The sequence below is a fragment of the Eulemur rufifrons genome, chromosome 2 (genome assembly GCF_041146395.1).
Source record: "Eulemur rufifrons isolate Redbay chromosome 2, OSU_ERuf_1, whole genome shotgun sequence".
NCBI classification, from domain to species: Eukaryota; Metazoa; Chordata; class Mammalia; order Primates; family Lemuridae; genus Eulemur; species Eulemur rufifrons.
Window position 1 is genome coordinate 16,404,012 of NC_090984.1, and position 13,679 is coordinate 16,417,690.

General features: G+C 59.2%; 1 protein-coding gene across 1 annotated transcript; it reads left to right on the forward strand.

Annotated features, from left to right (window-relative positions):
- The first annotated feature begins 1,462 nt into the window (after window positions 1–1,462).
- On the forward strand, window positions 1,463–12,957 carry UBXN6 (UBX domain protein 6). The gene is made up of 11 exons (XM_069497253.1): window positions 1,463–1,582; window positions 4,364–4,527; window positions 4,923–4,987; window positions 5,932–6,060; window positions 10,011–10,108; window positions 10,592–10,667; window positions 11,194–11,278; window positions 11,368–11,587; window positions 11,660–11,790; window positions 11,881–12,029; window positions 12,472–12,957. The coding sequence occupies exons 1-11, from the start codon at window positions 1,500–1,502 to the stop codon at window positions 12,598–12,600; spliced, it is 1,329 nt and encodes a 442-aa protein (XP_069353354.1). The 5' UTR covers window positions 1,463–1,499; the 3' UTR covers window positions 12,601–12,957.
- The last annotated feature ends 722 nt before the right edge of the window (window positions 12,958–13,679 follow it).

Here is a 13,679-nt window from a genome sequence, read left to right on the forward strand (position 1 = left end):
CATAAATACATCAGAATGCATGTCTGCGAAAAATGTATTTTTTTTTTTTTTGAGACAGTTTCTCACTCCATCACACAGGCTGGAGTGCAGTGCCCAGATCATACCTCACTGCAACCTGGAACTCCTGGCCTCAGGCGATCCCCCTGCCTCGGCCTCCTAAAGCGCTGGGATTACAGGTGTGAGCCACCATGCCCAGCCAAGAAATGTATTTCTAAACATAACCACCATGCCATTATCACCGCTAACAAAATTAACAATAGGTCCTTTATATCTCCTAATGCCCAGACATACTCCAATTTCCCTAGTGGGCTCAAAAATGTCCTTTTACTATTTCTGACCCCTTTATTTGATGTCACAAACTGCCTCCCGCCTGCTTTCTGCCATATCTGCCCTAACACAGATTTTATTCATTTATCATATTTTCTGTCTTCCCTCCCGACCTTCCTCCAAAAACTGATGAGCTCCGTGAGGTCAGGGAATTTTGTCTGTTTCTTCACTGCCGGTACAGAGCCGACTCTCAAGGAATATTAAAGGAATAAATCAATATATGACATCTGCCATTTATTGAGAACTTTCTAATTGCATCAGCATCCCCACAATCTGCGAGGCAGGTGCTATTCTTATGCCCATTTCGTAGATAGGAAGCTGAAGATCAGCAAGCTTGAAGTTTCGGGTGCACCGTGTTCTTCCATCTCTTCAACGCTCCCAGGATAATCTCCAGTCTTCTTAATTTCAACTCCTCAATTCTTTCTCAATACCAGCCTTCCTCTCCTCCCCTTAACCCAGCCACCCTGGGACTCTTCATTTCCTAGACAGAGCCCATGATAGTTCACTTTGCAGCTCGTTTTTTGAGTTTGTTTTAGCTGTCACTTTGGGTGTCTCCTTTGCCGCCGGGACGGCCCAATGTAGGTCACCGTTAACTGGATTCTCTCCGCCCTGTTCGCCAAAGTGGGTCCCCAGCTCGGTGCATCCTCTTTATTGTCTCCTACACAGGGTGTCTGGGGGGGCGACAGGGACCCAAACAGGGCTGGGTCCCGGGGGGCCTTGAATGCCGCCATATTGATTTGAGGACTTTATCACGTAAGCGCTGGGGAGCCCCGGAAGGCTCTTGAGCAGGGGAAGCGACAGAACCAGCGGTTTCTCCACGGGAGTCGGTCGGCCTGTCCCTTTCTTTCCGGTCGCCCCTTGGGGAACGCGGCGGAGGGCGCCAGGCACAGCCTGCAGCTAGAAGCACGCCTGTCGTCCTGGCAACGGAGTCCAGAAGAACCACGGAGAGGCGGCCCCAGAGCGCAGAGCGGTCGCGCCGGACCAGAGAGGCGCGGAGTGCTAGAGAGGCGCGCCGGGACGATTGTCACGTGGGCGGCCGCGCGAAGGCGGGACTTCCGGCGGCCCGGTATTTTTTTTCCGGTTGTTGGCCCCAGGCGGCCCCTCCCCGACTGGGCCGTGCGCCCCCCGCCCCCCGCCCCCCGCGGCCCCCCGCGGCCGGGCCCGCCGCCACCATGAAGAAATTCTTCCAGGAGATCAAAGCCGACATCAAGTTCAAGAGCGCAGGACCCGGTCAGAAGCTCACAGAGTCCGCGGGGTGCGTGACGAGAGCTGGGGCTTGAGGCCCTGGCGGGGCGGGGAGGGGCGGCCGAGAGTCGGGGGAAGGGGCGAGACCTGGGGGGCGGGGCAGGAGGGGGCGGAGGGTGGGAGTTGGGGGGGAGGGGAGCGAGGCTTCGTGGGGTGGGGCAGGAAGGGAGAGGGGAGAGAGAACCGGGGGCCGGGAGGGTGATAGTTGGGGGAGGGGAGAGCCTGGGGGTGGGGCAAGAGGGGGCGGGGCGGGGGCGCTGGGGGCAGGTGAGATCTCCGAGGGCGGGGCAGGAGGAGGGTCGGAGGGAGTGGGTGGGGGGCGTGGGGGCGGGGCCTGCGGGAAGTTGAGCATTGGTGGAGGGACTTTGGGACCAAAAGGATGGTAGGGTGTGGAGAGTCCTCGTGAGACTTAGTGTCCCTGGGAATGGGATTCTGGTTCTGGAGCACGTGGGAGGACGGGAATTGAGACCAGAATCTGGAAGGCCAGGGAGTCAGTAGTTGGAAGGGCTGTCAGTGATTTGGGAGGTCTGGGTGAATTGGGGGCACTGGGAGGGGCTGAGGAAGGTCTGGGAGGAGCCTCGAGGTGGATGGATGGAGGTAGGGGACTCTTGACAGATTGGGTGATGGGCGAGGGAGGGGAGGAGGGTGCATGGCCTGATTATCGTCCTGCTTGTCTGGGGAGGACTTGGGAGAGGACAAGGGCCTGGGTATGGCTGAGCTGGGAGGGTGGAGGGTGTGTGGAGGGCCAGGGAAGAGGTGGAGCTGGTAGGTAGAGAAACAGTCTAGAGGAGCTGGAGCCGCTGCAGGGGGCTGTGCAGGAGGTGGCAGGGATGGAGGGGGGAATGATGTCAGCCTGGACAGGGGTCTGTGAGGAATAACAGAAGGTTTGTCAAGAGGTGGGGGCCAAAAGGGGATAGGAGAAGAGGCAGGAGGCAGAGGGTGGGGGTGAGGGAGGTAGGGACTCAGTGAGGACATCAGTGTTCTTGGAGGGAGGGGGCTGAGCAGGAGAAGGGTGGCTGGGATGAGGGAGGGAGGGGAGGTGTGGGCAAGTCAGGGTTGCTGTCACTGATTCAGCAAATATTGGTGGGGGGAGGGCTGTGGCTGCTGGGACTGGGTGTGACAGGAAGCATTGGGGGCATGTGGTTGATGGCCAGGTCAGACCTGGAGCTAGAAGGGGAGAGGAGGGCTCGAGTGACACTGCAGACTCAAGGAGTGTGGGGAGGGTGGCGCCACACTGTTTCTGGCTGTGGCGGTGGACAAGACAAGGGCTGTCATACCAGGGCTCACCTAGTGGGAGCCGATGGACAGATAATCCAGTACACACATGCTGAGCGGTCAGGCAGTGCTCGGGCCAGGAAAAAGAGTGAGTGAGCAGGGTTAGAGTAGCAGCTGGTGGAGGGAACCATGAGCTGGTCTGGGAAGGCATCTCTGAGAAGGTGATATCTGAGCTGGACCTGGACCAGGTGAGACTCAGCCTTATAGAAATCAGTCCCGTCCACATCTCTCTGCCACAGCCCCAGCCATTCTCTGTCCTCACCCCACCCCCAGGCAGGGCATCTTGGGCAGAAGGCACAGACAGTGCCAGGGTTCTGCGTGGGGACCAGCTGGGGTGTGGGAGCCCAGTGTAGACAGGAGCAGAGGAGGGGACAGGCCAGGCTGTGCAGGGCCCGTGGGACGTTGCGGCGTGTGGGCGGGCCTCGTGCAGAGGAGTGGCGCTTGCTGGCTTTGGAGAGTCCATGACAGGTCCGGGTGGGGTGTCTCGGGAAATGCTGTTTTTATGGAAAGATCTAAACATCAGTTGGGGCCAGGGTGGGTGTATGTGAGTCATCTCCTTTCCGGCTTGAGGTTTTCGGCTGTGGGGGTGACTACAGAGAGGCAGGGATGGCAGGAAGCAGGTCCCAGAGGCTTCGGGACACTTGCAGGGGGCCGCCTGTGTCTGAGTGGAGCCAGAGGAGTGAGGGGCCTGAACTGAGAGCCTGGACTCCTAGAAGCTTCCGTGGACCTATAGCTCAGATGGTTTGAACTACTGGGGTAGGTTGGGAGGAGTGAGACGGAGGAGTTGAGCAAGTTGCGAGAAGAGCCTTCTCCGTGCAGCACCATCTCCAGGCCACCGCACACTAAGGAGATTATGGAACCATCTGCCACGTGGGTCGTTCCAGCAGGGCAGAGAGGGGATTAAATGAGCATAACCCGGGCCCGGTGTGCTGAGGCGCCCAGGGTAACGATGGGGTGACATGGGGTGCGTCGCCTGAGCATCCATGAGCCTCTTGGGTTTGCGAAAAGGGGATCTTGAGACCTCCCCAAGAGCCCATTCAGAGGGGTGAACCAGCTGAGCTGGGGCACACTCCCAGCAGGGGCCTGTCTCACAGCAGGCGCTCGACAGAGCTCGGATGGTAGGGTCCTGGCTTTGCTGGGAGGGAGGAAGGGAGGGGAGGGCATGACACCCCTCAGGTCTCATTAACTCCTGATGATGTCGGGGTGCCTGCACACGTGGCAGGGCTGCTGTCACCCACTTTACGGATGAGGACGCTGAGGCCCAGCTGGGGCAGGACTTGCCCAAAGGGGCAGAGCTCAAAGCAGACCCAGCATCTCCTGCCTCCAGGGGTTCTTCCGCCCATAACAGAACCTTCTGGTGGCCATGGGTGGCCCTGGGACAGAGGCATCCTGGCCCACGGTGTCTGATGGGGCAGGTGGCAGAAGCTGGGGTGGGGCAGAAGGTTTTCCATCGGACACCACGTCCGCCCTGCTGGCCGTCCTGGGAGGACACTTGTGTCCCTGGGTCACTCGGCAGGGAGAAGGCCCCCAGAGAGAAGCCCAACCAGCCTACCCTCAGGCAGCCCCGCCAGGGACCCACCGATGAGGCGCAGATGGCAGCTGCCGCTGCCCTGGCACGGCTGGAGCAGAAGCAGCCCAGGGCGAGGGGACCCACATCGCAGGACTCCATCCGGAACCAGGGTGAGTGCCGCCCTGCTCAGCTGAGGGGCGGTGGTTTGCGGGTCCCAGACCAGGCGCTTAGCTCTGGGTGGAAGAGGTTACATGAACGACACAGGGGCGGGCGGTGTTTAAAGTCACCACTGGGAGCATGCCCACTGCGGAGAGCTGCGGACTGCCGAGGTCTGGGGACACGGCCGCCAGGGGCTTCTTCCAGGAAGGGAGGCGGGGGCTGAGCCCAGAGGACTAGCTGGTGGTCAGGAGACACTGGGGGGAACAGTTGGGCGGGGGGACGGTTGGGCAGAGGGGTGGGCGCAGACTAAGCCCTGCAGGAGGGGCCCCAGGCGGCCAGGGCAGGGCAGGGGCCCCCGCGCCATCCGTCCATCCCTGCCTTCCCCCCACTTGTTCCTTCCTTCCAGTGAGAAAGGAACTTCGAGCCGAAGCCACCGTCAGCGGGAGCCCGGAGGTTCCAGGGATCAATGTGGTAAAAGCATCGCCGGCTGCAGCGTCACACCCGGGGGCAGCTCGGGCTGGGGCCAGCTCAGACCCCGTGAAGGGCTCACCGGGAGAGGGGAGCCATGGAAGACATGTCACCTGTGTGCTTGGGGCCCCAGGGTCGTTGGGAGCCCTGCCTTCATGCAGTGTCGTCTGGGGTCTTCAGGGCTCAGTGCCTGGTGCTGACTTGGGCTCTGAGGGTTGGGCTTGACCCACGTTAGTGCACTGGTTGCTCCCCACGCCCTTGAGGGTGCGTACCATTACACGTCCCACTTTTCCAGAGAGTGCTGAGGTTAAGAGAGGTGTTGACGCCGTCCTCTCTCCCACACCTCAGAACCAGCAAGGGCGGGAGAGAACCACATCGGTGGCCCCAAAGCCCATCCCCTGGCACTGACCTTTCCTGCCTCCCGTGGGAGTTGGGGGGCTCTGTGGAGACAGGTATAATCAGGGAGGTCTTCCTGTAGGAGGTGGGTCCCGAGAGCTTGGCTGGAAGGGGTTCAGAGCAGCTTGAGGAGTTGCTGAATTTAAGCGTGGAAGAGATCCTAGAGGTTGCCTAGAAATCGAGGCCCGGAGAGCGGCCAGGACGCATTGAGGACACAGGACCTCCCGACTCCAGCCCAGAGCCCCTTCCTCCCCAGGGCGAGCAGGTGCCCAGGCTACTGTTTGTCGAGCACTTAGTCTGTCAGGAGCTCGGGTGCTACATGCTTTCTGTTCCCGGCCTTGTCTAATTCTGAGCTGGCCCCAAAGGGACATTTTAGACACCAGGCTTGGAGGGGTCCGGTCACTTGGCCAGGGTATTTCCCGTGGTGAACAGGTGGAAGGAACAGTGTGGGGACTCTTACGGGCCCCTCTTTCAGGACTGTGGCACTTGGGTGGCTCCAGGGTGGCAGAGCTCTGTCCACAGCCCAGACCTGGACACTTTCGCCACCGCAGGTACCTGAGCCCAAAGAGGAGGGCTCGACCCACCTGGCGGTGCCTGGTGTGTACTTCACCTGCCCGCTCACTGGGGCCACCTTGAGGAAGGACCGGCGGGATGCCCACATCAAAGAGGCCATTCTCTCGGTGAGTGGCAGCCTCGTGTGCCCCTGTCCCCCACCGCCCCTGAGCTTATGGTGCCCGAGCCACCTCCAGGACCCCCCAGGTGGCTTCCATCCCTGGCAAAGTCCTGCAAGTGCTTTGATTGTATTTATGCTTTTATTTGCTTTTGTTTCTCTTCTGATCTCTCTCAAGAGGGGACACACATGTATAGAACTCAGGAGGCACAAGAGTGGATGGGGAAAGGCCGTCTGTGGCCACCTCCCTGGGGCCGCTCTAGGTAGCGAGGTCCCTTTACCAAGATACCTGCGTATGTGCAGACTATCCATGTATGTGTGTGTCTGCCCTCATAGTTTTGTTTTTGTTTTACCTAAAAAGTCACATATTGTTCATACTTAACATAGAAACTCTGAGGTATTATGTCAGCACACAAAACTTCCACAGTATTTTTTTTTCTTGTACAGTATGTTCTTAGTTAACGTCGTCAGTAGGTTCTTAGAAATTGTGACTTAATACTTGAAACAACACATAATGAAACCAGTTTTTCCTTTACTGTTATAACACAACAATGTTGGAGGAAATGAGGTTATTCAAGGACGTACTACGTTGTTTCACTGAAATCCATCCGCAGTCTGGGAAACCATCAGCGACGTTAAGGAAGAACTCACTGTAATTCATTGTTTGGAACTGATTTCGAACTTAAAGAGAAATTGGAAGAGTCGTACAGAGAACACTCACATGTCCTTTCACCTAGGATGTGAGTTCTCTAATGCTGTTGTAACAAATTTCTACAAGTGGCTTAAGACAACACACATTTGTTCTTACCGTTGTGGGGTCAGAGTCCAACATGGGCCTCCCTGGGCTAAAATCAAGGCGTGGCAGGGGGCCGGTCCCTCCTGGGGGGTCCAGGGGAGGACCGTCTCCCGCCTTTCCCAGCGGCAGCAGGGCCCTTCCTCCCCTTTCAGAGCCAGCAGCGCAGCGTCATCCAGTCTCTCTGCCTCCCATTCTCTGATCTTCCCGCCCCCTTGTGGGAGGACCCTGTGCTGTCACTGGGCCCCCGGGTCATCCAGGGTGACCTCCCTATTTTAAGGTCAGCTGATCAGCAGCCTTAATTCACCTGCTGCCTTAATTCTCCTGTGACTTAACGTATCTGCAGGTTCCAGGGATCAGGACGTGGCTGTCTTTGTTGGGGGAAAGGGGCACGTTCTCCCCGCCCATATGTGCCAGGTGTTAACATTTTTGCCGAATATGTTTTATCACCAGTGTGTTTCTCTCTGAACCGTTGCAAGACAAGTTCCGCGTTCTCTCGAGTGGCTGCGTAATGCTCCCCTGCTAGTTATTCCGTCACTTATGTAACCTGCCTCCTTGCTGATGAGCACATAGGACATTTCCCATTTCTTGCTAGTTAAGCACAGTTGGGCCATGAAAAACCTTATCTGGGCCGGGCGCGGTGGCTCACGCCTGTAATCCTAGCACTCTGGGAGGCCGAGGTGGGCGGATCGTTTGAGCTCAGGAGTTCGAGACCAGCCTGAGCAAGAGCGAGACCCCACCTCTACTAAAAATAGAAAGAAAGAAATATGGACAGCTAAAAATATATATAGAAAAAATTAGCCGGGCATGGTGGCGCATGCATGTAGTCCCAGCTACTCGGGAGGCTGAGACAGGAGGATCGCTTGAGCTCAGGAGTTTGAGGTTGCTGTGAGCTAGGCTGACGCCACGGCACTCACTCTAGCCTGGGCAACAGAGTGAGACTCTGTCTCAAAAAAAAAAAAAAAACCTTATCTGACATCACTCCACAGTGTAGGCTGAGCCCTAGAACTGGAGTTGTTGGGACAGGGGGACGCTTTGCAGTGGCGACGTGGCTGGTTGTAACCTGATGATCTTCCATAGGGGCTAGGGGGAGTCACACCCCCTCCAGCAGCCGTTTCCCTGTCCCTCCACCACTGTGGGTTGCCAAACTTTTTTTTTTTTTTTATTCTTATTTCAGCATATTGTGCAGGTAAAAAAGTTTAGGTTACATATATTGCCCTTGCCCCCCCCAGCCCCCCGAGTCAGAGCTTCAAACGTGTCCATCCCCTAGACAGTGTGCATCACACTCGTTATGTATGTATACACCCATCCCCTCCCGCCCACATCTGCCCGACAGCCGATTAATGTTATTCCTAAAGTTGCCAAACTTTTTGATCTTTGCCCAGATTGATAGGTGAAAATAACATCTCAGGATAGATTTAATTTGCATTTCCCTTATTTTGGGTTAAGTTGGTCATGTTTTCATATGAGAACACATCCTTTGCACATTTTTATTGGGCAGTGGCTCTTTTTTTTCTTATTGATTTCTAGGCACTCTTTACATATTAGGGAATTTAGGCTTTTGCCTATGAAGCGAGTTGCAGCTATTTTACCCCAGTTGTTTATTTTTTGGTTCTGGTTTTGGTCACTTTGCCTCGTAGAAATTTTTGATCTCTGTATGATTAAATGTGTTGGTCTTATTTTATGGCTTCTGGGTGTCGGGTCATACTTAGAAAGGCCTTCCCCACCGCTGTGCTCAAATAGTCCTGTGGCTTTTCTAGTTCTTTGTTGTTTTGCTTATCTGTTATGTTACAATGTTTAAGCCTTTGATCCAACTAGAATTTATCCCTGTGTAAAGTATGAGCCGGGGAGCCACTGTTATTTCTTTCCAGATAGCTGTTGAATTTTTGCTCAATATATTGAAAACACCCATCTTTTGCTCACGGGTATGGCATCCTCCTTGTATTCCACAGTGAATTCCTGTGTGGGTTTGGGTTCCCTTGCACCGTGTTCCCTTGCGCCTTGTATGTTCACGTACCTTGGCCCTGACTTCATCTGAGGGCAGCATTTGGAGCAGTGGCTCTTCCCAGGGGCCAGTGTGCTTTCCTGGGTGCTCTAGGGACACCTTGCCACCTTGCTGTTGTGCTGTCTCTCTCTGCAGACCTGCTTACTCTGCCCTGCGATGTTCCTGCCCCTGTCCCCGTCTCAACCTAGCAACTAAACTGGCAGGCTGGGCTGGGTCCCAATTTGCAGTTGACAGGAGTGGCTCAGTTTGGGCCATTGGTCCCTGTGACACAGAGGTAGCTGCTGAGTGCTCCTTGCTGCGCAGTTGGGGTGTCTGGGGATGGGGGCGGAGTCTGTGGGCTGCCTGGGCAGGTGGTCCGTGTCCTGATACATCGCCCCAGGCGACACTGCTGTTCACCACCCCCAGCTGCCTTTCTGGGCTGCAGAGGGATGCAGAGGTGTAGCCACGTGCAGTGGTTATACTGAGTGTGAACAGATTTGTTCCCCAACTTGTCCCTCCCTTAGGTGACCTGTCGTCAGCCTCTCCCTCCTGGGATGCTGTTTGCAGTCCCGGGGCTGGCTCTGGGAACCCCCCGGATCTCCAGCTGTGACTCCCCCCTCCTCTGTAGAAGCAGGTGGGACCCCGGGGAGCGGCGGGGCTGGGCTACCCCCGCTGCATGTCAGACATGGAAGGTCACAGACCTCATTTGCGTCCTCTCTGCCACCTGGCATCCCTGTGACCCTGGAAGGGGACTTGTGGCCTCCCCTTGGAAACCTGGGAGTCCTTCCAGAGCGTGCCTCGCGGGGCTTGAGGAGGCCAGGGATGGTGTCCACGGTGGCCGGTAGTTCAGTGAGCAGCCGCGGCCTCCGTGGGTCTCAGTGCTGGAGTCGAGTGCTGCACCCAGGGTGCCAGGTGGGGACCTGTGACGTGAACGTGGCCTATAGGAGGTGAGGGCAGACTCTCTCTCCGTGTTGGCTGCAGCAGGGCCGGGGCCACCCGGGGGTCTCTCGCCTGTCCTTAGTGTGCTCGGCGCACATGGTTGAGTTGGCGTCTGCTAAATGCTACTGCTCTGTTGGGGGAGGGTTATCTCGACCCTTCCTCTTCCCAGTCTGGTCACCTGGACGGTGAGGGGTGCGTGGCCTCAGGCGCATGACCTCTCACATGCCTCCCCTCCCCTTCCCAGCACTTTGCCACCGACCCCGTGGCCGCCTCCATCATGAAGATCCACACATTCAACAAGGACCGAGACAGAGTGAAGCTGGGCGTGGACACCATTGCCAAGTGAGTGGCGGCCCCCCACCCCGGCCCGATGCAGCCCCTCCCCCACCGCACCTCCATCCTGACCTGCCGAGGTGGCCCGGAAGCAGCATGGGCTGGGGGTGAGGCCAGAGCCTCCCTGAGCCCCCACCACCTACGCTGTTCTGAGCCCTCGGGGAAGGGGTTGGGCCTCTTGGGCCTCAGTTTACCTGTCTGCAAAATGAAGGGGTTTAAAGAATCAGGGTTCCCAGCCCTGGCTTCCCTCAGGGACCCAAGGACTGTGCAGAGGAGGCAGGGTCCCCCCACCAGGGGGGCCTCCGTGGGCTCTGCAAAGTGACTTCTGTTTCCACGGTGCTCCCCGCCTCCCCCGCACCCTGGGTCCCTGGGCCGTTTCTTTGCTTTGACCACAGGCTCAGCAAGGCTCGTGGATGCTGTCCCCTGGGGGTGGGAGGTGGAGAGGGCCGGGCGTGTGCCCACCTGGGCTTGTGCCCTGTTCACCACCCCCAGGTACCTGGACAACATCCATCTGCATCCAGAGGAGGAGAAGTACCGGAAGATCAAGCTACAGAACAAGGTGTTCCAGGTGGGCGCTGCCTTCCAGGGCGCTTAGCCTGGCGTGGCTGCCATGGCCAGGCCGCACCGCACAGACCCCACTGGTGATGGGGGCTGCTGGCCTGCAGGCAGCGGATGTGGCCTGCTTAGGGCAGGGGCCGGGGCAGAGCTGGCAGAGCAAGGGCTTTGTGCCCCAGAGTCACCCCAAGTCTTGGGTCATATGCCTTCTCCCCCACCCCCAACACACTGACTCTCCTCCAGTTGCAATTGTTTGGGAGCACGTCAACCCCAGCAGGTTTTCCACACACAGGCTCTGGCTGTCCCGGCCTGTGTTGGCTGCAGCAGGTGTCCCAAGCTGGCGACCAGGACGTGCCTGCCCTCCCCACCCCCGAGGGCCTCTGGCCTCGCTGTCCATGCCTGGTTGCGGAGCCCAGGGTGCCACGACCTATGAGCAGCTGTTAGTGCCCTGCTCCGAGGCAGTCCCTGGGGCTGGTCCCTTCGGGGGGCGGGGGTGCTGTAGAGCCCTGTTGCTGTTGTGACCTCCAGCTCCCCTCCAGGAGCGCATTAACTGCCTGGAAGGGGCCCATGAGTTTTTCGAGGCCATCGGGTTCCAGAAGGTGATGCTTCCAGTTGCTGATAAGGGTAAGAGCAGACAGGCCTGGCCGCGGGGGCGGTGGGAGGGCCCGGCGCGGGTCCGGCTAGCAGCCTGCCGTGCCCTGTGCTTTCTGCAGAGGGCCCCGAGGAGTTCTACGTGCTGAGCGAGGCCGTGCTGGCCCAGCCCGAGAGCCTGGAGAGGCACAGGGAGCGGCTGTTGGCCGCCGAGCCCGTGCGCGCCACCCTGCACCGGCAGCGCCGCGTCTTCCGGCCATCGCCCCTGGCCTCGCAGTTCGACCTGCCCGGGGACTTCTTCAACCTCACGGCAGAGGAGATCAAGCGGGAGCAGAGGCTCAGGTGGGCAGGGTGCCCGCAGGTGGGGCGGGCGGGGATGCTGGGACCAGCAGCCTGAGCCTCCTGCGTGCCCAGGTCCGACGCGGTGGAGCGGCTGAGCGTGCTGAGGACCAAGGCCATGCGGGAGAAGGAGGAGCAGCGGGAGCTGCGCAAGTACACCTACACGCTGCTGCGCGTGCGCCTGCCCGATGGCTGCCTGCTGCAGGGTGGGCACCCACAGCCCGGCCCACAGCCCGGGGAGGGCGGCTGGGTGGGCCCCGGGGCCCCAGGCCTGCTCTGACTGTCCCGCTCCCCAGGGACCTTTTACGCCCGGGAGCGGATGGCGGCGGTCTACGGGTTCGTCCGCGAGGCCTTGCAGAGCGACTGGCTGCCTTTCGAGCTGCTGGCCTCGGGAGGGCAGAAGCTGTTGGAGGACGAGAACCTGGCCTTGAACGAGTGTGGGCTGGTGAGTGACGGCGTCTGCAGCAGCTCCTCCTGCTCCCCGGATGCTGTATGGCTTCTCCTCGGGTCGGCACAGGGAGGTGCTCCGCGGCAGGGGCCGTGCTCAGGAGCGGGGATCTAGGCAGAGCCCGGCGTGGATCCCTCTTTTCTACTTAGTGGCAGCATGGTTGTCGAGTTCGTGACTCCTCTGTGCCTTAGCTTCCCACCAGTAATGGTGGGGGTGGGGGTGTCAGCTGGTGTGCTGGGTCCGCAGAGCCCTCCAGGGGGCAGAACTGAGCAGCCAGGCTGGGCTGGATGTGCAAGGGCTCATGGGGGGAGCAGGAGGACATCCCCAGCCCAGGTGGCCCTCAGAGGGGCCCATCATGGGAACGGCCAGCTGCCTGGCTATGTCCTCCCACTGTGCTGCCTCGCAGAAAAGAGGTGACAAGCTGCCGGCCCCTCGGCAGGTGCCCTCGGCCCTCCTGACCTTCTCCTGGGACGCGGCCGTGCTAGAGGACGTCAAGGCTGCAGGGGCCAAGCCCGACTCATCCATCCTGAAGCCCGAGCTGCTGTCGGCCATCGAGAAGCTCTCGTGAAATAAAAGCAGGGTTGGCCTGAGCCCCGTGTTCTGTCTCGTGCCCGCCCGTCCCTGTCCCCACAGAGCCTCCAGCCACCTCTGCAAACACGTGCCCTGCGCCAGGGCACAGGAGGGGAGCAGGCTGGCCGGGGAGCCCCATGCAGGGGGAGGGTGTGGAGATGCTTGAGCCCCCGGGGAGGGCCTGGGGTGGCCCCACAGCTGAGCCCTCCCCTGCTGCTGCACAGCTGCGTCACAGAGCCCCCGGGTATCTCCCTGGCAGGAGAGCAGGCCTGCAGCACAGCCCGGTTCCCATGCAGAGGGCGCTGCGGCTGCCAAGGGGGGTGCTGCTGACACCTGTAACTACTAAATTATGAAACCAAATAAATAGGGTGTTTGGATATAGCTTCCTCGTGCCTCATTCCAACCACGTGGCCCAGGGCAGGGCCAGCGGCTGCCAGCTGAGTGGCACCTGAGGCCTGGGCTGGCTCCTACTCAGGTGGGGCCGGGGTCTGGCCACCCAGCCCCCGCAGGGGAGCCACCTCTTTTCAGGGAGGAGTTCCCAGGACGAGGCAGGGGCTGTGCTGAGCCTGGCTTGCTGTGACTGGCAGAACAGTGTTCCCTGAAGACGTCCATGTCCTATTCCTGGAACCTGTAGCTGTTACTTCCTGTGGCAAAAGGAGCTTTGCAGATAAAGGATTTTAAGACAGGAAATCACCCTGGATGACCCGGAGGCCCCGTGTCAGCACAGGGCCCTCCCACGACGGGGCGGGAGGGTTGGAGGCAGAGAGACTGGTGGCCCCTAGATGGGTCCCTCACCTTTACCCCAGGCTGGCCCATGTGGCTGATCTTCCTGAGGACACCTGGGTCTCCTCTCTCTAGACTGTCCCCAGAGGCCTGTGGCCACTGCCACCTGAGTGACAGACTCAAAGCTCTGAGGCCACAAGTGTGATTTTCCTTTGAGACAGGGTCTCGCTCACTCTGTCACCCAGGCTGGAGTGCAGTGGCCTCATCATAGCTCACTGCAGCCTCCAACTCCTGGGCTCAAGTGATTCTCCTGCCTCAGCCTCCCACATAGCTGGGACTACAAGTGCCACCACC